Source organism: Trichechus manatus, unplaced genomic scaffold, assembly GCF_000243295.1.
Source record: "Trichechus manatus latirostris isolate Lorelei unplaced genomic scaffold, TriManLat1.0 scaffold00100, whole genome shotgun sequence".
In the NCBI taxonomy this organism is placed as follows: domain Eukaryota; kingdom Metazoa; phylum Chordata; class Mammalia; order Sirenia; family Trichechidae; genus Trichechus; species Trichechus manatus.
In genome coordinates this window covers 8183481-8207194 of record NW_004444036.1, presented here as the reverse complement: position 1 = coordinate 8207194, position 23714 = coordinate 8183481, and the positions used below count along the sequence as shown (strand labels likewise).

Here is a 23714-nt window from a genome sequence, read left to right as displayed (position 1 = left end):
ATTTGATGTTCTAGGGTTTCAGGATTGTTGATTCTCTGTTTGGCTTAGTTTTTCGGATCTTTGTTGTGGAGGGACGGCGTGGTGCTTCTGCCTAGACCGCCATCTTGCCGGAGACTCTGCTAATGTCTTTTAAATATATTTTCTCAGTTAATCCTTCCAATAATCCTTTGATGTCAGTACCATTATTAGTCACATTTTGCAGATGAGGAAACTGAGGCTTAGAGAGGGAAAGTAACTTCTCAAAGCCCATACTAACTAAAGGGTGGGATAGGTCCAGACTAGGCCTAGAATCTTGATCCTCTGCCACATTTCATACATATTTTCTCAGCTGTTATGAGCTGTTATGTAATGGTATATATAGCAGAATACAGTCAGGTCTCAACCATAAGAGTGGAAGATGGCTGAAATATTTTTGGCATTTGTTTTAATTTCCTCTTAGAATGAAACTTTCTCCGGTTGTGATTGACTCTCTAAATTGACTTGTGAATATTTTCTTTCCCTTTCCTTGGTAACAAATAATGAATTTACTATAAAATAGGTAACAGGAAAGAGGAATTAAAAAATGAGATTTAGCAAGTCCCAAAATGGATTTAAGGGTCCTTGACTAGGTGTTCACGTTGCTTCTAGATGAAACTGTCGTGTCATGAGATTATTATGATTTAAGAGGATTGACATGAGGTAGATTTGGGGGTTCTTTGGGCCCACGTGTAGGTTTCTGGGCAGGGAATGTGACGTAGAAGTGGTGCTGGCCTGAATGTCTGTACCTGTGAAGTCTAGCCCTAACTTTGCAACCAGCTAGTTTTGGGAAATGGGTGGGGAAATTCATCTCTTCAGGTTGGTTTCCTCCTCCATAAAGAGGGGCACCTTTCTAGTTTCAGAATCCCTGACTAGGCGTAAATACGCCCTTTACTTGATTCAGCTGTTTTGGTTAGTGAAGCATTTTTATAAATCTATTGCTTATCATATTAAAAATCAAATCACACTTAAGGTGTGTATGCTTAAAAAAGGGAACCTCCGAATAAAACAAAGCCCTTCTGAAAACCATTAGTAGTTAGCCAGAGGCATTGAGAAATTAATACCCCAGAGAAAGGATTATGCATATTGACCGAAGAAGGGGTAGAGAGATTTTGGATTTCGTGTCACAGAAATTGTGCACTTTTAATAGAGGGAACAGTATGGCTAGAACAAATGAGCAAAACTATAATGGAAGTAAAATGAAAATTATATAAGTCACAGAGTATTGATATATCAAGTGTATATGTATGTGTGTGTGTATATATGTACATATGTATTTCCAAACTATAATGAGTTGTGAAATTTAGTGAGTTGCAGCCAACATTAAAAAAAAGTTAACAGAATGTATCACACATAGTAATGTTAAGTATTATGTGAAACTTATATATGTGCATTGTGTGTATATACACATTTATGTATGTAATATGTCACAATGTAAAATGTACTTCTAACTGGATCATAGTAAAAAAGTTTGGCCTTCCCTCATGGATGAAAGGAATACAGTCATAGTACAAATTAAAATGCCTACTTGAGTTGTATTTAGTTTTTTTAAAAAAATTATTTGATAGATGCACAATAAATTGTTGTTGAAAGAAATAATTTGAGCAGCTGATAGAGAAGGTGAGCTAGATCCCAAAAGGATGGGTGGAATTGGAGAAGGGTCAGACAAGATTAAATGATGTCATAGGAACAGCCAAGGTAAAGGCTTGGCATCAACATGATTTATAGGTGGGATAATGGGAAGATCAGCCTGGCTGGAGTGTTCCAGAAAGAAAAAGATAATCTACAGCAAAATATTGAACAAGTGTATTATCTTGTAATGTTCTCTAATTGTCTACATTGCCACTTCTGGGTCATCTTCCCTCAATTCCAGCTCTGTCCTCCTATATTAAGCTTATTCTGTGCACAGTAATGCAGGTATCTTATCTCAACTTAATGGGCTTTTTTCCCTCACATAGTAGGTACCCGTTGTTATGGATTGAATTGTGTCCCCCCAAAAAGTGTGTCAACTTGGCTAGGCCATGATTCCCAGTATTGTGTGGTTGTCCACCATTTTGTCATCTGATGTGATTTTCTGATGTGGTGTAAATCCCACCTCTATGATGTTAATGAGTCAGGATTAGAGACAGTTATGTTAATGAGGCAAGACTCAATTTACAAGATTAAGTTGTATGTTGAGTCAACCTCTTTTGAGATATAAAAGAGAGAAGTGAGCAGAGAGACATGGGGACCTCACACCAAGAAAGAAGCACCAGGAGCACAGAGCGTCTTTCGGACCCAGGGTCCCTGGGCTGAGAAGCTCCTAGACCAGGGGAAGATTGATGACAAGGACCTTCCCCCTGAGTTGACAGAGAAAGCTTCCCCTGGGGCTGGCACCCTGAATTCGGACCTCTAGCCTCCTAGACTGTAAAAGAATAAATTTTTCTTCGTTAAAGCCATCCACTTGTGTTATTTCTGTTACAGCAGCACTAGATAACTAAGATGCCCGTTGAGTAGTCTGAAAGGCTAATTACCATTAAAATCTTTAGTTTACGTGCCCTGTATCTTTTATTTGTAACGCTAAGAATCTTTAAGAGCTATTTTATCTGGAGCTACGAAAGCAGTGGTTCTCAAACTTTAGCATCCATTGGAATCACCTGGAGAGCTTGTTCCAGCACAGATTGCTGGGCCCCCATCCCAGAGTTTTGATTTCATAGGTCTGGAGTAGGATGTACTTAGTTTTTTTAATTGATCTGTTTTTCTTTTTCTTTTTTTAAATTGAGATGAAATTCAGATAACATAAAACTAACCATTTTAAAGTGAGTAATTCAGTGGCATTTAGTACATTCACAATGTTGTGCAGCCATCACCTCTCTCTAGGTTCAAAATATAATTGGTCTGATTTTTTAACAGTTGTTTTTTCCAAACTAGATTTAAAAAACAACAGTTTGAGAGAAAGTCCTTGCTCTTTTAGTTTAGCCTGAAAGCGGGGGTGGGGGGTGGGGGTGGGCTTCAGTACTAGGTAAGTTAGTTTGACTTCTGTGTGCTGGGCGCCATCTCGTGGCTTTTGGGTTACAGTGCAGCATACTCCCTCGTGAATAGTGAGAAAACTTGCAAGCCCTGTTTCTGATGTCCTGACTGAACTGTACAAAAGGCCAGAGCTTAAAGTTAAAAAAATTAAGGCTGCAGATTCGATTCTTAACTTCCCTCTAACGTTAGACACGCACTGGAACCCTAGCCCTAACCAATCAACTGTAAAGTATGTACCATCTCAGACTACTGTGAGAGGAGACCAGTCTCTTGAGGTTGGGTTACAGGTACTGTCTTTTTATGTACAGTACACTCAGGTGATACGGCCTTCAGTGGAGAATTAGGATATGGGTTTATACCTCTCTCCTCACTGAAACCTTCCTTCATCCCCATCTTTCCTTGTAGTCACTCACGCTTGCCTTTGAGCTGTCACAGGTGTTGGCATTTTTAGCACATATCACTGTACTGCAATTTATTTGCATGTTGATTTCCTTTATGAGACTGGGCTTCTTAAGAGTCTCTGCCATACCTCTTACCTCCATTGCCTAGCAAATTATCTTGCATACACATAGGTAATATCTTGTGTATGAACAACATGCATGATTAAGGTGAATTTGGGTGTTTGACTTGGCTTTTGAATCCTTTGATAAATTGTAAGCTTAAACCTCAGGAAGGTGAATATTTTTAACATTTTATGTAAGTGTACAAAATTATCATGCTAAAATTATTAAGTTACTAATGGGATTGATAAAAGCTGCTTTGCTATCTAAGTAACTGTGATAAACATCTTCTTTTAAAAGCTAGGCAAAAAATTTAATGAGTTTATAGAAGTGTCTTTGTATATATGTATATGTGTGTCTGTCTATTTTCTTGACATGGAGCTATTTACCTGAAACACACGTTTCATCACATATTAGTAACTCTATTCAAAGATATTTCAGTGGCATATAATTATATACTACATTGCCAGAAAGTTCATGGGTAATGAAGTAATACAAGGATGCAGTCCATGATATCAAATGCAGGGAGTTAGGGTACAAAGATTCTATTAAATAATAAAATAGTGGTTAATATGTTTGAAAACAAAATCTACAACCTGGAATTCTACTGAGAGATGGGAAGTTTAGGATGGAGGATGAGCTGTGTCCTTTGATGGAGAAGATATGAGGGTCAGGGGGTGGTCAGTGACCACTCCGACAGTCAGCCACAATCATTGGAAAGCTCCGAACACTGGCAAGGCTTAACTGGGAAATATTCAACAGAAGACCAGGAATTTGAGGGAAAAGTAGGGAATTATAGATGTCATATAGTAGTGTATTGAAAAGACACTGCCTAGTGTTTCATAGAAACGTCAGGCCACCTCTTGGCCTATTATTTTGGATAAGCTCTTAATGTTGGCATGACTCTCTTCTCCTGTTGCACAGGCAGCTATTAAACTATACTGACCTCCTCCTTTCCTTAATCTGTTAGCAGCTGTCTCTAGATCAGGTTTTTTCAGTCTTGCCGTTATTGACACTTTGAGCCAGAGAATTCTTTGTTGTGGGGGGTGTCCTTTGCATTGTAGAATGTGTTTAGCAGCATCCCTGGCCAGTAACACTACCACAGTTATGACAACCAAACACATCTCCAGACATTGCCATGTCCCCTGGGGGGCAAAATCGCTCCCAGTTGGGAACCACTTCTCTGGATTATGGTAGGTCAACCCCTTCTGTGAATGTCTCCAGTAGCTGCATCCCGGTCAGGCCTGGGGCCCATCCTTGCCAGTAGAACAGAGGACTGTCCTTTCTGAACACTTTCTCCAGTGTTTGTAAAGGGATAGCTATACAAGATCATCTTTAGCGTATAATTTTAGGCCTGTGGGCTTTCAGTCAGCTGTTTGAAGGGATAGTTTATAAAAGGCACTGACAAGGGGTATATTCAATGCTATTTTATTCATAGGTTGTTTACATTACATATGTTTTATTTGTAAGCGCCTGGAAATTACTCCATTAATCAAATACTAAGCTCCTTGAGGGCAGAAATTTGTCATTTAGTCACTGATGTATGCCAACTGTTTAGAGTAGGTGATCACTATAGTTGTTGCTGAATATTGAAAGACTGCTTTTTCGAATGGATCTAAAAATGGCTGTCCTCCTCAAAAACATACCTAAGATGAACAGGACAGCTACCTAGAAAAGTTCCAAAGAATAGGAATTTTAATCAAGCAGATAGAGGTTTATTTCCATGAGTAAAAAATGCACTTTTTATATTGGAAAGAGGAAATCTGAGAATAGGATTCCAATTGTATTGTTTATAAAAAATATTGTTTTGACAAGATTACCACAGACCTGTTTAAACACCAAAGTACTAGCAGTCTTCAACTTTACTAATAGGTTAGCTTTCTAAAATTTCAAATGTAAGTTAGCATTTAGAACACTGCTATAGAAAAAGATTATGAGGGTTGGATTGCCATGTCCATCTACAAATGCTGATCACTAACCACCAGCCATTTATGACAGAACTTTCAGCCAGGAGGCCAGTAATACCCCGATTTCTAGTGATGGCTTTCCCCGGGGATAGGGACTTTTGTGAATGTTGAGAGAGATTACCATGGAAGAGAGAGGATGAGGTAAATTCTCCCACGTACCAGGTCCCTTAACTACATGGCACTTCTATAGATATAATTACAATAAATTGCCACTACTGGGGTGGCAAATGGAGTGGCACTGGAATTCAACTTTGTATATGGTCATTTGTTAAGAGCTAGCTATATGTATTTAGAGGTTCAATTTTTATTTAAGTATAAGCATATAACTTGTTACTTATAAATTTGGTACAAATTGAAAATGTGAATTTAGAGAAAATGGGCAAAAGGGCTTTATGTTATACAGAGTAGTTAGCTATGGGGATCAGCTATCCCTACCAGATATTGTGGAAGATAACGATGCTCACAGCCTGTTCTTTAACACTACCCTCAAAATGTAGAGAGGTAAGTCACAGTGGAGTGTTTAAGGGCCCAGAAAGTAGAATTAGCCTGCCTGGGATCAAAGTCTGGTTCTGCTTTTACTAGCTAGCTATGTGACTTTGGGTAAGTAATGTATCTGAACTTCAGTTCCCTCAATCTGTAAAACAAAGAACTCATAAAGAGTTGCTCTGAGGATTAAATGGAACAATGCATCTAACCTTTTTAACCCAATGCCTGGCATACAACATGTACTCTGTAACATTATTATTGTTACTAGTCTGGTTCAATCTGATATTTCTTACTTTGGAAAGATGGAGAACAACAGCCTGTCTTTTGGCGTCAGTGTCTAACTTGAACACTAAATGCCTTTGGGCTGTGACATGGATTTTTATATTTTCCAAGAAATTACTACTGCAACACACTGTGTAATAAAACGTTGAACTTTACTGGTAACGTTCAAGCATCGTACACTGAGGAAGTGTTTTTCAATTTAGTTTGTCGAAATACTTCAGTTTTCCAGCTGGATCTGGGATTATCTGTTAAAAAAAAAAAAAGCAAATTATTTATTTTAAAATCCAAAGTACATCATTAGTATTTTGACATTGGTTGCCCATCTCTTGACTAAAGAAGATAAAGATTATTTTTGTGTACCAAATTATATATATTTAGGAAAAACTGGATGTGTCCTGCCTACTAATCTCAGATATCCCACAAGGCAGATTTATTATTTGTTAATAAATTAACATCTGTACTCAAGCGCCCCAAACTTTACTTACAACTCTTCTCTTGGCCACCAGGCTTTCATGGCATCTTCAGGTTTGATCTAAGTAATTCAAACACATTAAGAGAGCATGGCTACAGATGTTAATGTATTTTTAAGATAGTTTGCTGATTAAATGGTGATATGCCAAAAAACCTGAAAAGGAGGCAGTGCGTTCACTAAGGGTTTATCAAAGGAATTTTTTTTGGCGGTCCAGCCAGAACACAACCTCCTAATCTCAAACTACAAAGTTCAAAACCAAAAAAAAAACTCAAATACAACATCAAGCATTATGTTCAATAACTATCAAATGAACACATATTCTAAACGAAGTGCTTGCTCTAAGAGCACCACAGCCTTAGAAACCCAGTTGACCTTTTTATTTCCAATAAAATTTGACCTCATATTAACTATGTTATTTGCTAGTTATAGGTGAAGGACATCTATGCTTACATATATATAAATAAACTATTATAATTGGTTTAAAACAGTTCTATATATGCATTTTCTTCAGAATAAAATTAACTTTTACCTATTTTTATGGGAATCACTTTAAGGAGTATTCTGTCTTTGCCAGTTTATAATCTCTTTGCATTTAAATCCAATCACAAGTACTTATTGAATAACTATGTGCTAACAGTGCCCGGGCAGCCGGGGATACAAGAGTAACTACCAAAGTCCCTGCCTTTGAAGCTTTTACAAGCATGTGGGGAAGATGTACATGTACATATCTGTTTTTGAGGCAATGCACAATGCTATCATGCTGTAACACAGGCTGTGTGACCCAATGGAGGCTGGTGGTAGAATCAGGGAAGGCTTCAGAGAGGAGGTGGCATTTAAGTTGGTCTTGAGAGAGGGTAGAGTTTAGAGAAGGGGACAGGCATTCCATGCTGTAGAAGGACCTGAGCAAAGGCACAATGATGTAAAAAAGCAAGGCTAGTTTGGGGAATAATGAATCGTGATTTGGCACGAGCACAGCATGCATGAATACAGGAATCCCAGGGAAGATGTAGCTGGGAGAGGCGGTGGCAACAGAATGGAAAGGCTTGAAGGCTGTGCCCGCGTGTCTGTGCTTTGTCCTGAGTACTGGAGAGCCACTAAAAGGTTCTGGTCTAAACATTTTAGTGCATTGGAGAGGAGAGAAACTGAGGTCAGGGAGACCAATGAGGAGACCTCTGCAATATGCAGGAGGGAACTGAGGGAGATAGAGAGAACAAATCCATCTATCTTCAAAGCAACACCACCACAAAATCTTTTCTGACCTTACATCCCCCTCTCCAGCTACTTAATTTTCTTCTTCCCTTCACACCTATATTACTTGAACTAGTTGTCCATACTTCCTTGTTTTCCTCTCCCTGCCCCTGCCCCTAACCTCAATCCATTTCCAACTGGCTCCTGCCCTCACTGTTCTCCAGATGCTGCCCTCACCATGGTCACCAATGGCCTCCACGTCACTCAGTCAGTTCTCATTGTACCTGAACTCTCCATGCCACGTGACACTGGCATTGTTATTTCCCTCCTAAGTAGCGCACTATATTCCTGCCACACTGCCCCTTTCTGTTTCTTGAACATGCTAAGCTGGATCCTGCCTCAGGACCTTTGCCCTTGCTGTTCTTTCTGCATGGCTCTCTGCATGACTGCTGTCTTCACTCTGGTTTCAGCCCAAAAGCCATCTCATAAGACTTTCCTGGCCACTTATCCACACCTTGGGCACTATCCCATCAACTCTCATCAACCCATTTTTAAAGGCATTTACCACACTAAAAAATTAGAATGTAACTCTGAGGGCAGGGACCTTGGCTGTGCTGATCATTATAGATACTGTCTGGCTACAGTAATAGTTTGAGTAGTTGCCATGTAACAGGTGCTCAATAAATATCTGTTGAAAGAATGACCTAATACAGTATGTGACAACACACGGGCATTTTTCTGGAGGGAGAATCCATGGTTTTCATCAGATTCTCAAAGGTGTTTGTGGCCTCCCAAACCTAATCATGTAAATAGTCAACACGTTTTCTGAAATGTAAAATACTTATCCTATAATAGCCTTCACAGTGAATGTGTACTTCTCGGGAGCTCTGCTGATTTTTCAGGACATGGATTCACAGTGACGTTATTCATCAGTCAGTCGGTTTTGCTATAGCTCCAGAGGGAAGTGTCCCCCACCCTGAAGACCTGTCTAGAAATGCTTTTTAACGATTCTCAGGTGATGCCAGCAGCTTCTCATGTATATTTCTATTTGTAAGCCTCACAAGCAATAAATGTAAACTAACCTAATGGCTAATTTATAATATAAAGTACACAGTGCTCAAAGTACTTTTAATGCATAACTTTAAATCCCCCTTGAGGTCCATCAGATCTACGTATAGAGAAGTAAGTTTGTATTGTAACATTAACTTAGACCTCAAAGGGAAAGCAATTTTGAAAAACCATCAGAAATTGGTTCAAAATCAGTGAAATGTTACTTTACCTAATCTGAGATTCCAGAGTGGATTTCTACCTCTGATTGTCTATGGCTAATGGTACTTTTTTTGGTTTACTAAGAAAGTCTTAGGATTCTTTATTTTTCTATTATCCTAAGATAATGAATTCTTCCCTCCAATGCGCTGTAGTTTTTCAATTTCCTAACTATAGTTTGTATAAAAATTGATTTTTAGAAGATAAACATGTTATTTAAAAAAAGATTCACAGCAAGTCTCCAAATTGTATTTTGGCTAGAGACAACTTCAGGGATTGTCTAGAAATTATACAGCCTCCCTAAATGAAAGAATGTACTCGTTTCAATCTTTTCTTCCATCAAAGGAGACAAATGACAAGGAGAGAAGCATTAGCTTCAGCTGTTAATTAAACCAGATTTTTCTCAAAAACTTTTCTATTATACATTAAAAGGTTTATTTATTTATTTTAAATTTTTTTTATTGTACTTTAGATGAACGTTTACAGAACAAATAGTTTCTCATTAAACAGTTAGTACACGTATTGTTTTATGACATTGGTTAACAACCCAACAACATGTCAACACTCTCCCTTCTCAACCTTGGGTTCCCTATTACCAGCTTTCCTGTCCCCTCTTGCCTTCTAGTCTTTGTCCCTGGACTGTTGTGCCCCATTAGTCTTGTTTTGTTTTATGGGCCTGTCTAATCTTTGGCTGAAGGGTGAACCTCGGGCGTGACTTCATTACTGAGCTAAAAGGTTGTCCAGGGGCCACAGTCTCAGGGTTTCTCCAGTCTCTGTCAGGCCAGTAAGTCTGGTCTTTTTTTTGTGAGTTAGAATTTTGTTCTACATTTTTCTCCAGCTCTGTCCGGGACATTCTATTGATCCCTGTCAGAGAGTCAGTGGTGGTAGCCGGGCACCATCTAGTTCTACTGGACTCAGTCTGGTGGAGGTCGTGGTAGTTGTGGTCCATTAGTCCTTTGGACTAATCTTTCCCTTGTATCTTGTTTTCTTTATTCTCCCTTGCTCCCGAAGGGATGAAACCAGTGGAGTATCTTAGATGGCTGTTCACAGGCTTTTAAGACCCTAGACGCTACTCACCAAGGTAGAATGTAGAACATTTTCTTTATAAACTATGCTATGCCAATTGAGCTAGATGTCCCCTGAGACCATGGTCCCCACAGCCCTCAGCCCAGCAATTCGGTCCCTCAGCGAGTTTGGATGTGTCTGCGGAGCATCCATGTCCTTGCCTTGTACAAGCTGTGCTGGTTTCCCCAGTATCGTGCATAGAAAGGTTTTGCTTGCAAGTGTTTTCTTTGTTCACACTATAGAAATCCCATACATGACCTCTAAGACTTCTGAATTTATCCTACAAAGTCTCCACTGTTCCCCTTTTTTTTTCTTTAAAAAAAAAAAAAACAGTGTATTTTTCTGGATTCTTGGATTTAAAATTACAGCATTAAGTCCCGTATTTTGCTTTCTCCAGTTTCAGCTACTTTCCCTACAGTTCAAAGAATGCCTGTACGCTATGATTTCTGTCTAGCAATGTTTACTTCATTTACAAAATCAAGACAGTGCTATTACAAGGAATGAATATTCTAAGGATAGCATTCCCTGCCCCTCCCCCCCATCCCTTTAAGAGAAAAATCAATTCCACTTACTGTTTCACTACCAGGTTTCCAACCAGCAGGGCAGACTAAAAGGAACAAAAATGGGAAAGAGTTTAAAAACAAAGAGTTCAGTTCTCCTCAGCAACTGCTAACTTCTGTTTTTCCAAATAAAACTGAAAACAGAGCGTATATTAATAACATTTCCAGGCCACTGAGCACATGATGTCTGTTAGCTTGCCTGCTCCCACCAAGGAATTTTAGTCATGGAGCTTGTCAGCAGGCAAGTAACCTATTTTCATTTTTGCCAATTAAGGTCAGTTATACTTACAATGTAAGAAACCAAATAGAGTGTTCCTCGAATAAAGTTGTTAAGTTTGGAAACTTGTTGACCTAAAAGCTTTGGGCAGGGCAAAAATTCCTCTGAATTTACATAAACTTCCAGTAAGCTTGTCTGCCACATATCCTGCAGTATTTTGTGTTGATGCCATGGCTCACTGTCAAAAGCAACTTTAAGCTTATTTGGAAAGCAGGGTTTCCCTTTTATTTAGAATGCACCCTGACCCAGGCACTGAGTAACACTTTTAAAAGGAATATACAACATGTGTTATATTTTAGCAAAATCTGAGTTTTTTCATTTAGCTATGCTAAAACTCAGAGTGAAATGAATTGATAGGTTACCAGCGTGATACTGAGTAACCCTGAGGATTACATTATTAAAAAAGCTAAATCAAATAATATAAGCATACGAATAAGACCTACATTATAAATACTGCCAGACTGGCATATTTGAAGTTTATAGAAATATAATTTGAAATATTGCAGGAACTTTTCTCTTTCAGTCTATCCAAAAGTACTATGCCAATAATGAATGTCTTTGCATCTTATTCAGTAAGCAGAATATATTAGTGATGTCTTGTTAACAGCACTTCAAATGATAGTTTGATCTGTTAAAAAGATCTAATAATTTGAAAACTTTGGAACCACCTTATTAGGATAAGAAACCCAACTAATTATGCTATTTCTCAAACAACAATTTCAAAAGGCTATGACGTTTAGAAAGGAAGGGTACCTTCTCCATGTTTGTCGGTGTACTGGAATGCTTGAACCAAACGGAGTGTCTCATCTACTGATCTACCGACAGGAAGGTCATTCAAAGTAATCTGTCTTAGGATTCCCTTGTCATCAATAATGAAGAGACCTCTATAAAATAACAATGGTAGAGGTAAGGCCATTTCTTCTCAGTTAAGGCAAATATTAGTATTAGCTAATGTAAATCCCTGTACCATCCGCACAGAAGGATGCTATACAGAGCCAACAGCACACTCTCTCTCTCTCTCTCTCCCCCTCCCCCTCCCTCTCTCTCCCCTACTGTGTAATGTGGTATTATCACTACTAAATGGTGGCTTTAAAAATTTGTTTTTGGCTACAGAATGTAGTATTTATAGTTGCATCTGCATGTGTACTAGGTATGGGATTTTACTGCACTGTAAACAATATGATGAAACTACATAGTGAAGCCTTCCGCTGGGTGAATGAGTGACCCATCTTTCTTGTCACTGGCTGTTTAGGATGTCTTTGTATTTCCTTTTTCAATGGTGGAAAAAGATAAGGTCACCAATCTAAGCTAAGTTTTACCACTCCCTCTAAATCTCTGTATGTGTGATTCACTTCTTCTCTGGTCTGAATGAAGTACTTTACCCAAAAGACTTGCTATTGAGATGATGAATATTGGGATGATGAAAATGTTCGAAAATTGACTGTGCTGATGATTACACAACTGGGTGAATTGTATGGTATGTGAATTATATCTCAAAAAATACAGGGTTATAAAATATTGACACCTTCAAACTATTGGCACTGCAAAGCATAGCTAAACAATATAATTATAAAAAAATGACAAGTGTTTTAGGCTAAAATTACCCCCTTTTCAAAGAATTCTATTAGCATTTGTTAGCTCAAGTGACTCAGTGAGAGCTGCTGGGTAAAATATTTCCTACTCCAAAGACACAGGCTTGCATTTAGAAAGAACATTACTAGAGTCAGTGTGGAAAAGAGGAAAAAGAAATGGATGAGAAGTTAAGGACCTGGGTTTAAGTCTGAGCTCTGCCATTAACTGACTATATAACTGGCTAAGTTCTATGAATGTTTTTTTTCATCTGTAAAATGACAGGGTTGATTAAAGATCTGTAAATAATCTTCTAGCTCTATGACATTAACATAGTTTAAGTAGGGTACCTACCAATTATTTTAACTGGTATCTACAATATTTTTGCAAATAGAGCAAACTAAATATTTCTTGATCAAATCTTGTATCTTCTAACTCATAAATAACATCCATTTCAAGGAGGACTACAAATATACTTGAATTTGTCATAATGTAAAAGCACTGAAAGGTACCTAAGAGTGTGGCCTGAGTCCTCCAGATAGACACCATAGTCCTTTGAGATCTGATGGGTCAAATCTGAAAGAAGTGGAATCCTTATTGGCCCAAGTCCTCCTTGTCTTCGAGGGGTATTAATCCTGTAGCAAACAGAACATGTACCTCTCAGAGCAAAGTAAATGGCATATATCAAAACAGCACTGTTTTCCTCTGTATATGTACACACGAACAGGCTAATATACATTCTATTTTCTTGCTTTTATTTTCCCACTTAACAATATGTTGCTATTCTTTAAACGCTATATATAGGTATATACATATTTGTAATACATCATATTTTTAATGTATAAAAAACACCAAACCCGTTGCTGTTGAGTGGATTCTGACTCATAGTGACCTTATGTGTACAAACATACCATATTTAACTTATCTCTACCAAGGGACATTTACATCCCCCCTTTTTGCTTTTATAAACACTGATGGAAATATCCTCGTATTCTCATCTTTGCACACTTGTCTGATTAATTCTTGGAATTGATGGATTAAGAGATATCCATTGTCATAAGCATAACCTTAGAATTGTGATCACAAGACAAAACCTTGAGAGATAGGCAGAATAAAACTGGGTGATACTTAAATATTCTGAGAGCCAAAGAAATGCAAAGTCCACCTGAAGCAGTGACAGATCTCAGTTAGTTATGATCTCAGACTCATCGGTCTTCAGATATGAGTGTTCTGTAACTTGAAGCCAGGGGATGTGGGCTGGTGTCCCAACGGGAGGACACTGGCATAGCAGCTAGAAAACGGTGAAAAACTGCTCCAGATGTCTGCAGTCCCAGTTCTGACATCCAAGTCAAAATCTCTGGTTAATATAAATCCTATCCAGCTGAGGTTCCTCCTAAAATTCCTTTAGAAAGCAACCCCAAATTATTTGGGATGATATAACTTCTTCCTTAGTGGGTATATGTTTTAACCCCTGGAAAATTTAGAGTTACTAAGAAATGATAAAATAAATTAAACCTATAGTTTTAATATTTTTACATTCAGCAACAGTTAAGTACAGATTTGTACCTGAAGTTATTTATAATGTTTAAGAGAATTTGGCATATTAGAATAACATTCATTTTGTGATTTCAATTTAAAATGTGTAATTTGAAATTTTATTACATTTATAAATAGTAAAGACACTTTAAAGGAACTTAAGACATACCATATTCATTTATTAATTTGCAAGAATTAAATACTTGGGAAGGTTTGTCTGAAAATTGAAAATCTTAAAAAGAAAATGAAAATTTATGTAATTACATTTAAAAATACTTAAAACAAAATCCACTGCCATCGAGTCTGTTACAACTCATAGCAACCCTATAGAACAGAGTAGAACTGCCCCATAACGTTTCCAAAGAGCAGCTGGTGGATTTAAACTGCCTACCTTTTGGTTAGCAGCCAGAGCTCTTAACCACTGTGCCACCAGGGGTCCATAAAAATACTTAAAAGGAACTGATGACTTAAGGAAATATAATTAAATTGTAGTTCTCCAACTAATTAAAATGTTAGATATATAAAAGAATTTTAAGTGGAGAAAAACTTGTGTTTTGAATTTGCAACTTTAATAAATTGAATAACAAGTTTTAAAACCAAAATAATTCTGAACATCTTTACTGTGTGAAAAAAAAGTCTGCCTGGACACTATTAAAAACTCACATTAACATCCCATCCACGTTTTGAATTTTGAAGCGTGATGCCTAACTGCTCTCCAGAAATGCTGAACCAGTTGTGTGTGGGTGAGTGCCATTTCTTTATAGCTTTATCAACATTGATGATTTTTTTCAATCTTTTAAATCTTGGCCAATCAGACAGGAGAAAATGCATCTCTTGTCATTTTAATTGGCAATTCTTTGACACTAATTAGGTGAACATCCTTTCATTAATGAATTTTTACATATTGCTTCTTGAAAATATAAAAGCTATTTTGAATATAACTTATCATACTAGATAACTGTGATCAGAGAATGGTATAAAGTTTTTTTCTTCAGATTAACATTACCCAATTTATTACAATAAAAACATCATTACACAATTCAGTGGTTTTTGCTATGGAAATCATATTTCTTGCATTTAATTTCTCCCCCTAATTTTGAAATGTCCTATAAAATCCTTAAGGATTTTTACCAAAACTTCATTGAACTAGCAGCTCAGATAAATCTATTCCTGAATAGTCTGATAAATAACTATAGTTCTATCTTGTTAAGAGTTATCTGTCCGTGATTTAAGAGTAAATCTGTTTTTTTCTCCTACAAATACAAGATACTGACCAGGCCAAATGGGTAAACTGCGAATCAATAGAGCAGGCTACCACTTCAGTATTTATAGATCTGAATTCTTCAATTCTGTCACCAAAAGCGATAATTTCAGTTGGACATACAAATGTGCTGAAAATTAAAAAAAAAAATTAATTCAGTTTTTTCAAAACACATTTACCTGAAGGATCAAACAAGTTTGTTTTTATAAACATCTTTAGTATATAAAAATGCATATTAAGAACAATTTTATATATGAACCTTCTCAAGATGGAGTGGGCCTAAAAGATTATCATTTGATCAAATATTATTTAATAAAAAAGTATATTATAGAGTTCCCAATAATATCTCAATAAACTTTTATTATAGCTTAATGGATCAGTGGTCACCAACGTTCAATTCTCCTTTCTGGCAGCACCCCTCCCCCCATTTTATTAGCTTTTATTTAATACTTTGTATTTATATAGTGCTTTATAGCTTTCGAAGGACTCACATAAATTTTACATCATTTTACTGTTTTTTTTTTTTTAACATTCCCATACCAACCCTATGAGCTATTTGGAACTATCTTGTTAAAGTCCTCTTCCACCTTCTTTTCTTTAATGATTACATTATGATAACACAATCATGTAGCTGTAAGTATGAAGTATTGGGGTCAATATGATTCTGAAATATACTATAGATGTTGTCTTTCTGAATAAATTTCTCACCTCAGTTTGCCTTTTTAAGAACCAAGAGCCAAATAAAAACATTTCTAACTATTTTGTCTTCTTGAATAATAACTGAGGCTTCACTGTTGTTTACATATATTACTTACAAATCAAGTGGGTAGAAGAAAAAGACCAGGTATTTTCCACGATAATCAGTCAACTTGAGCTCCTTAAATTCCCCATTTATCACAGCTGTTCCTTCCCAATAAGGTGCTGGCTTGGAAACTAAGAAAGAAAACAATTACATGATGTTTTATAGCACTGAGAAAGTTGGTGGGATGGCAGAAGGACATCTTTAGGAAATCACTAAATATCAGGGCTTCTTAACCTTTGGACCAATTTGGCAGTGTGGCAAAGCCTATGGACCCCTTCTCAGAATAATGTTATTGAATACATAAAACAAAATACATAGAATTACAAAGGGAACCAATTATATTGAACAAAATGATCAAAATATTTAAAAAAATGGTGATATAGTAATATATATGCTCCTTTATTAACGTTTTAAAACTGCAAGAGCTAACAGGGATCTGATAATTACCTAAGACAATAATGAATGTAAACGATGTTTCAGGATACCTGCAACAACCATGTTTGGCAAGAAAATACCTGATTCTATTGGAGACAAAGTACAAGTAAGTACTGCTAATGCTAGTGTGGTTTGTTGTGGATGCTTCTCATGTATACACTGAGGACCTGATGCAGATTAGACTACACTCAGTACCATACAAGTCAGGCCAGAAGTGTAAAATCCCAGACCATTGAATTATTTTACTAGAAGGCCTTGCAAGAGGAGACCCCCACGACAGGTTTCAAGTGACCTATTCAAAATTTAACAGTTCATGCCACTCTCTTACAAGGCTGTGCTGTAATCTGATAATAATGTATCTTGATGCTCTGTTACCACATTCAGATAGCACTTCAACTTTCAGAAGCATTAGGTACACTGAGGTCAATATTTGCTTCCAAGTTTGAATAAGGTTCCTAGAAAGTAAGGCTTATGCTTTTGTACAGTATTCAGCATTTAAGGTCATTCAGTAAATAGACACAAACTGAACAAGAATTTCTCTGTGAAGTTAACATATAACATGTGATTACTTATCTTGAGCCAGTAGCTTACTTCACATAAATAATCCTGATTTGATTAGGTAAAGGCCAGGAGGGAGAATTAGATAGCAAAAGGATAACCAAAACCAGACACATTGCTGTCGAGTCGAATTCCGACTCATAGGGACCCTGTTAAGACAGAGTAGAACTGCCCTATGGAGTTTCCAAGGCTGTGATCTTTACTGGAGCAGATTTGCCAAGCGTTTCTCCCGCGGAGCAGCTAGTGGGTTCGAACCTCGGACCTTTTGTTAGCAGCAGAACACTTAACCACTTAGCCACCAGGGCTCCTCCAACAGAAGAGTACTGAAATATACATATACCAAAACCAAAAAAACAACCAAACTCGTTGCAGTTGAGTCAATTCCGGCTCATGGCAACGCTACAGGACAGAGTAGAACTGCCCCATAGGGTTTCCAAGGAGCGGCTGGTGGATTCGAACTACCGAGCTTTTGGTTTAGCAAGCACCCTGAGATCTTAACCACTGTGGCACCAGGATGCCATGCTTTATACACAGTACTTAAAACGCTACTATTAAGTGTGAGCTTGTAATAATTGTAACGATGTACTACAATGACACTCCTTAATGATTACTGCATATTGGGAAACTAAATCTGAAAAATAAATTTTATTCTGAAAATTTTGCGTTCTTGGTTTAGGGATACCATTTCCGTCGAGTCGACTCCGACTCATAGCAACCCTACAGGACGGAGTAGAACTGCCTCACAGGGTTTCCAAGGAGCAGGGCTGGTGGATTCGAACTGCCCACCTTTTTGATTAGCAGCTAAACACTGGTGGCGTAGTGATTAAGAGCTACCTACCGCTGCTAACCAAAAGACAGGCCGTTAGAATCCACCAGGCGCTCCTTGGAAACCCTACCAGGCAGTTCTACTCAGTCCAATAGGGTCGCTATGAGTGGGAATCGACTCGACAGCAACGGGTTTGTTTTTTTGGATTTAGGAATTGCAGTGTTTGTTCAAAGAAAAACTGTCATCCATTTATAGAGCAAAAATAATGCAGTTACTTTGCTAAGATCTATAAACGGAACTCCCAAAGCAACCCCTTGCACTGTTAAAAAAACAAAAATTATCCTGAATATAGTTAATATAAATATTCTGGTAAATGCAAAGAAGTATAAAGAAGAATATTTAAATCACCCCCTCCTTAACTCCCATCAATTTAACTACTGGTAACATTTTGGTGTTTTTTTCCCCCAGTCTTTTTTTAAACACACAAATTTGGGTCATGTTGCACTCCCTCTTCTTAAAGTAAACAGTAAATTAATCATGAACAGTTTTTCAAGTTACTAAAAATTATCTGAGAATATGACCTTAATGGTTCTATAATATTCCATTTTATGAATAAAAGTTCTTATATCTTTAATACTAGATTACCCTAATGTGAAACAGAAATGTAGCAAATATCTAAAATTTGAAAAAGTTTGCTGGTAAACGGTAATCTATTATGTTTTGCTTCCACGAGCAGCCTTGGAATGGATTTGTTTCCTAGGAGAAATACATGTGATGTCAGTAAACACTTAACTGACGTATTTCAAAATATCTTCCCAGGCAAGTAAAACCAACGGGACTTGTAAATACCATTTAATACTTTTAATAAGTGCAAAACTGGCTTTCTACAAACTAAAATCCAAAAGTAGTTAACTTTCAGTAGGAAAGAACTGCATATTAAGGAGGCGAAAGTTTTCTCATTTATCACTCCCACCCCATCCTTAGTCATAACATCCCCAATTAACACTAGGGATTCATAATTGTGAAGCATTACTTTTTTCACTGAATACTGGCACGGAACAAGCTGTAACGGAACCACAAAAGCCAAGTAAATACACACCTACAGATTGTCAAATGATCCGCTGGAATAGTAGGTTACTGAAAAGCAAGCAAGCAACCGTCTTTTTCCCTATCGTCACCGTCCACTTCTTTTTGGCTACTTTAACATCCAGCTGCAGCATGCCGCAACTTTCTAAGTTCTTTTTAAGTATTAGTCTGACGTGTCTTTCCCTGAAAGTGGCCATTCGCTGTGTACATTGGACAAAAATGCAAATAATCAAAGGCCTAACTGGCAGCACACCAATTTGCCACAAGGTTTATCATCAACCCAAACGTGTTATTTCCAACCTCCTCTTTTCCCGTTTCCCTCCAAAGTACACTCTGTAATAGATTATTCAGTTCCGAGAAACACAAAGAATACCCAATAAATATACAGATTTTGGAAGATGGCTTTTAATAGTCTTCCTTATAAGGTGCTACAAAAATAAGAGATGAATGTTTGCCCTCCTGAACATTTTGTTTAGTCACTTTTCTGTTTAATAAAACTTTCTGTGAATTATTATTCAACCTATCCATGTATCCTCCCTGAACACTAAAATTAAAACAAGTAGATAAATCTCGAATAGTACTTGGAAACCGACGGGATGTTCGGCAGGAACTTGCGATGCATGAGGAAGTGTTTCAGCTTGCACAACATCCTCGATGCCTTCAAGCACGGACTAGGACCACCCTTTTTCTTTCATCTGCGGCTTCTGGAGTAACCACAATCTCTTCCAAAATCTGATCAGTGGAAAATATTCCTTTCCTTGCAGCTGGAGTACCCCTCCATTCCTTCACCCCCCGGGAGAGTACCAGGGGGTACATACAGCCCAAGCCCCCGGGGAGCTACTGCAACCACAGTATACGTGTGTCTGGGTCGTCCCCACCATCTCTTGCCTCCACCCGCCACCGGTCACCACCCTTTGGCGAAGCACCACCTACTCTTGGCTTTGCTGAGGTGCAGGGAGTGGTCCGCGACCGATACCCGGGACGGCTCCCCGGGGTAAACTTGTCCGCCTGCGTAGAAGTGGCACTCTTCTTCGCGGGTCCGTGGCCTCTCCTCTGCCTCCCAGCCCCGCAAAGCTCCGGTCGGCAGCAGGAGCAGCAGCAGCGGCAGCAAGACCCTTCGGCTCCGGGCCGGGGTTGTCGCGGCTAGCAACTTTGGCAGCGGCGCCTCCATGACCACGCGAGTGTAGCCACACGTCCCTCGGCGCGAGCGCGACTTACCCCGCCCACAGACAGTAACAAACGCGCGGACCACGACCGCGCGAGCCGGGGCGCGGCCTCGCGAGACCTGCTCCGCACCCGCCCCCCCCGCCCCTGCCCGGTCCCGCCACGAGGGCGGCAGCCCCACCTCCTCATCCCCCTAGCCCCGTTTGCGCCTGCGGCCTGCAGCGGCCCCGGGCCACCAAGTGTCGCCCAGCTCGGGAAAAGCCTCTTCTCGCCCTCCTGTCTTCAGCACAGTTTTAGGCTCTGTCATCCTTTCAGGCCCATTTCTTCCACAAAGCCTCACCATTGCACACCATCGCCTCCCGAATCTGAAACTAACTTTTCTGCCTCTGAACCGGCTTGCATTTTGCCTCCCGTGGGCAAAGGATGAGTTTGGGGGTCCTCTTTCGGCTGTCTCCCCCCACCACGTGGGCGGCGGCCCCACCCCCTCACCCTCCAGCTGGTTTGCACCTGCGCCCTTGGGGCGGGCCTAGCCCGCCAAACCAAGCCTTGCCCAACTTGACGAAGGCCGCTTGTGTCTGGCTGCCCACCCTCAGCACAGGTTTAGACCTTGCTCATCCTTCCAGGCCCATCTCCTCCACAAGTCTTCACTACTGGACACCATCTCTCCTGAAAACTAGAACTAACCTTTCTGCCTCTGAATGGCTTGCACTTTATACTTCTCAAACCAAAAAAACCAAACCCATTGCCATCAAGTCAGTTCCGACTTACAGCGAGTCTACAGGACAGAGTTCCAAGGAGCTGCTGGTGGGTTCGAACTGCCAACCTTTTGATTAGTAGCCGAACGCTTAACCACTGCGCCACCAGGGCTCCTTTATACCTCTAACAGATATTTGTTCGTTTTTTTCCTTACAGTGATCTTCATGAATAGCGTCATGATCCCCATCTAGTTGCAGCCCTTTCAGGTCCTGGGAAAACTTGGAGAAGAAAAGTCTAATGTGGAAAGCAGTATCTTCAGACTATTCTCTTCCAGCTGGCAAGGAACTAAAGGCATGCAGGCAGTTTGGTGATTTAAGCCTGTCTCAGAGGTGTACATTTTTTTTTAAATCAAGACTTGAAAAGTTCTGCAAAAACCTTTTTTCCCAGCACAGTGTTGGTTTATCTATTAATAATTACCCCATCACCTACCCATTTGCTAGGATGGAAGGTGAAGACTGAGGAAAGAGACAGAACACACACCAGTAAGACAGGAGCCATCAGCAGCTTCTGTGCTCCCCCAGGTCCCTTATGTCTTCCTGTGAACCCTTGTTATCTTTCTGAATCCCACAGAAGCCATCCTAACAGTTTGTCTTTTCTCTCTTAGACTGTCAAGTCCTTGTGGCTGTAATTGATGTCTAATTTCATCTTTGTTTCCCAAAGCACCTGGTACAGGGAAAGCATTTGGTATTATGAACACTTACTTTGTACATAACATGTAATATTCCAAACAGCCTTTCTCACTTTCAGGTTGTTTTCACATATATTCTTGCTCCTCATGACAACCCTCTGAGGCAGATAGGAAACCTATCCTTTTGAAACTCACCCGTCACCCTAGTTCTGCCCGTTATATGCCCTGCATTCCGCTTCCTAGCCCCTGTCTCTTATGGACAAAGGATGAGAAAGATGAAGCCATCCCTTTCTGCCCAGGGTGGGAGGGCATGTCCTTACCCATAACATTGTCAGGCATCTCTTCACTTTCGGGGGGCCCATAGATAGGAGGCCTCTGACGCGGTAGCTCTCGCTCCCATTCTTCTCCTTCCCTGGCCTCCTGTTCCACATAGAGGGGAAATGGGACCCGGGGGGCCCGGGGCTGGGTCCCAGGGGTTCGGCTCAGGCCTATGCCCCGTAATCGGCTTCGGTGATCCATGTTGATCGTTGGACAAGCAGCCACACACCTCAGTGACTTCTAGGCTCCGAGCTGAGCCTATAAACTGAGGAACTGGGAGAGGAAGTTTGGGAAGATTGTTATTTCCTAACACCTCTTTGCTCTAGGCTGGGCTGAGGTGCCCCTGCCAGCAGCAGGAACTGTACCCCAAGTGGGCCCCAGTGAACCTCCCACCCACGGGAGAGAGTGACGAGGTCAGCCAGCTCCCAGGCACATCCTGCACATCCCTCAGTCCCACTGGAACCCCCTGGAAACTGACAGTCTGGGTGGCAGTTGCTCTGAATCCTTTCATCCAATGATATTTCCTGATGCCTACCTACTTCAGGGCAAGCCATTGTTCTGTCACAATGGCAACCCCAAGTAAGCTGGAGGTAAGGTCCCTGCCCTGAAGACCATCCATCTAGAGTCAGCTGCCCATATTAATAATACAAAACCATAAGGCACAGAGGGGCAGCTCTTAACCCATGATGTACCTCAGAAACACCTGGCGGGGGCTTAAAAAACAATCATGTGCTGAGACCAGGGTGGGGGGGGGGGCGAGTGGAAGCAGGAAGGGGAGGCACAAATGCCTTTAGTTTAACAAGTGTGTATGTGCGTATGTCTGGTTAAAAACCACTGCTGATGGAGGTTAAGAGCATAGATTGTGGAGTCACCCATTTCTAGATTAAATCTGAGCTCTAGCACCTTGTGGATTTGGGATGTTTATTTAATCTCTCTGAGCCTCAGTTTCTTCATGGAAGATAATGATACCTTCCCCATGTTGTGAAGCTGAAATTATATGTATGTGGGGTGGACAGACATAGTCAACTTCTTTTTGCCTTCTCTCCATTTTCTTCCAACTTGATCACATGCTTTTTCTGGTCCTAAGTGGGGACCTAGAGACAGAGGGGATTGTGGAAGAAGAGCGCACGCTCACATGGTTGACCAAGTTGTAATGTGGCCTTGGGGCTTTGTGATACTCAGAGGAAATCCTGGTCAGACACTCTCATGGGGATGTTTGCAGATTCCCTTCACATCCCCTGTCTTTCTTTTGACTGGACTCTTAGACTCTTCCTTAGCATCTAGATATTTTGTGACACCCCTTCCACACACACACACACACACATACACACACACACACACACAAACCTGGTTATAGGGTCCTTCTGCCTCTCTGGGTGGCCCACTTGACTGCTTTTCCTTTACAGTCTCAGGGTGTTGCCTTTCATGAGGTCCACATTTGTCCCCTGGAAAAATGCAGGTTTTTCTGCATTTCCTGGAAGTTTAGCTTATTCCTAAGGCTGCACTCTTATTGTCCGTTCTGCCAGGGGCAGCTACATCCCCAGCCTTTTGACATTACTTGTGTGAGTCAAAGAGTAGTCCCTCTACCTCCTGGGGTCATAAGTCAAGCTTTCTGAAGCTTTTTGTCATTTGTTTGAGGCAAGGAAAAACAATATTGGTCCCTCCCTCATTCTAGGAGAGGTCATCCACCAAGTCATGAGGATATTTACGAGGCCTGTGGAGAGGCCCACATGGGAAGAAACAGAGGC

General features: G+C 39.8%; 1 protein-coding gene and 1 long non-coding RNA gene across 3 annotated transcripts; one reads left to right on the top strand and one right to left on the bottom strand.

Moving 5' to 3' along the window:
- Positions 1-3002: 3002 nt before the first annotated feature.
- Positions 3003-20320, bottom strand: PRDX4 (peroxiredoxin 4). 2 transcript variants are annotated; one of them, XM_023737291.1, is made up of 8 exons: positions 20034-20308; positions 16269-16386; positions 15467-15583; positions 13169-13291; positions 11841-11971; positions 10823-10857; positions 6745-6791; positions 3003-6504 (listed from the first exon to the last, which is right to left on the bottom strand). In XM_023737291.1, exons 1-8 carry the CDS (start codon positions 20269-20271, stop codon positions 6501-6503), a joined length of 813 nt encoding a protein of 270 aa, XP_023593059.1. In that variant the 5' UTR covers positions 20272-20308; the 3' UTR covers positions 3003-6500. The 2 variants fall into 2 exon arrangements, with proteins under 2 accessions (XP_023593059.1, XP_004382908.1); XM_004382851.2 differs by lacking the exon at positions 6745-6791 and having other exon boundaries at positions 6394-6504; positions 20034-20320.
- LOC111821715 (uncharacterized) lies at positions 14917-21312 on the top strand. Its single transcript, XR_002825062.1, has 3 exons — positions 14917-14935; positions 16736-16796; positions 21177-21312. It is a non-coding gene; the product is annotated as an uncharacterized LOC111821715 (long non-coding RNA).
- The last annotated feature ends 2402 nt before the right edge of the window (positions 21313-23714 follow it).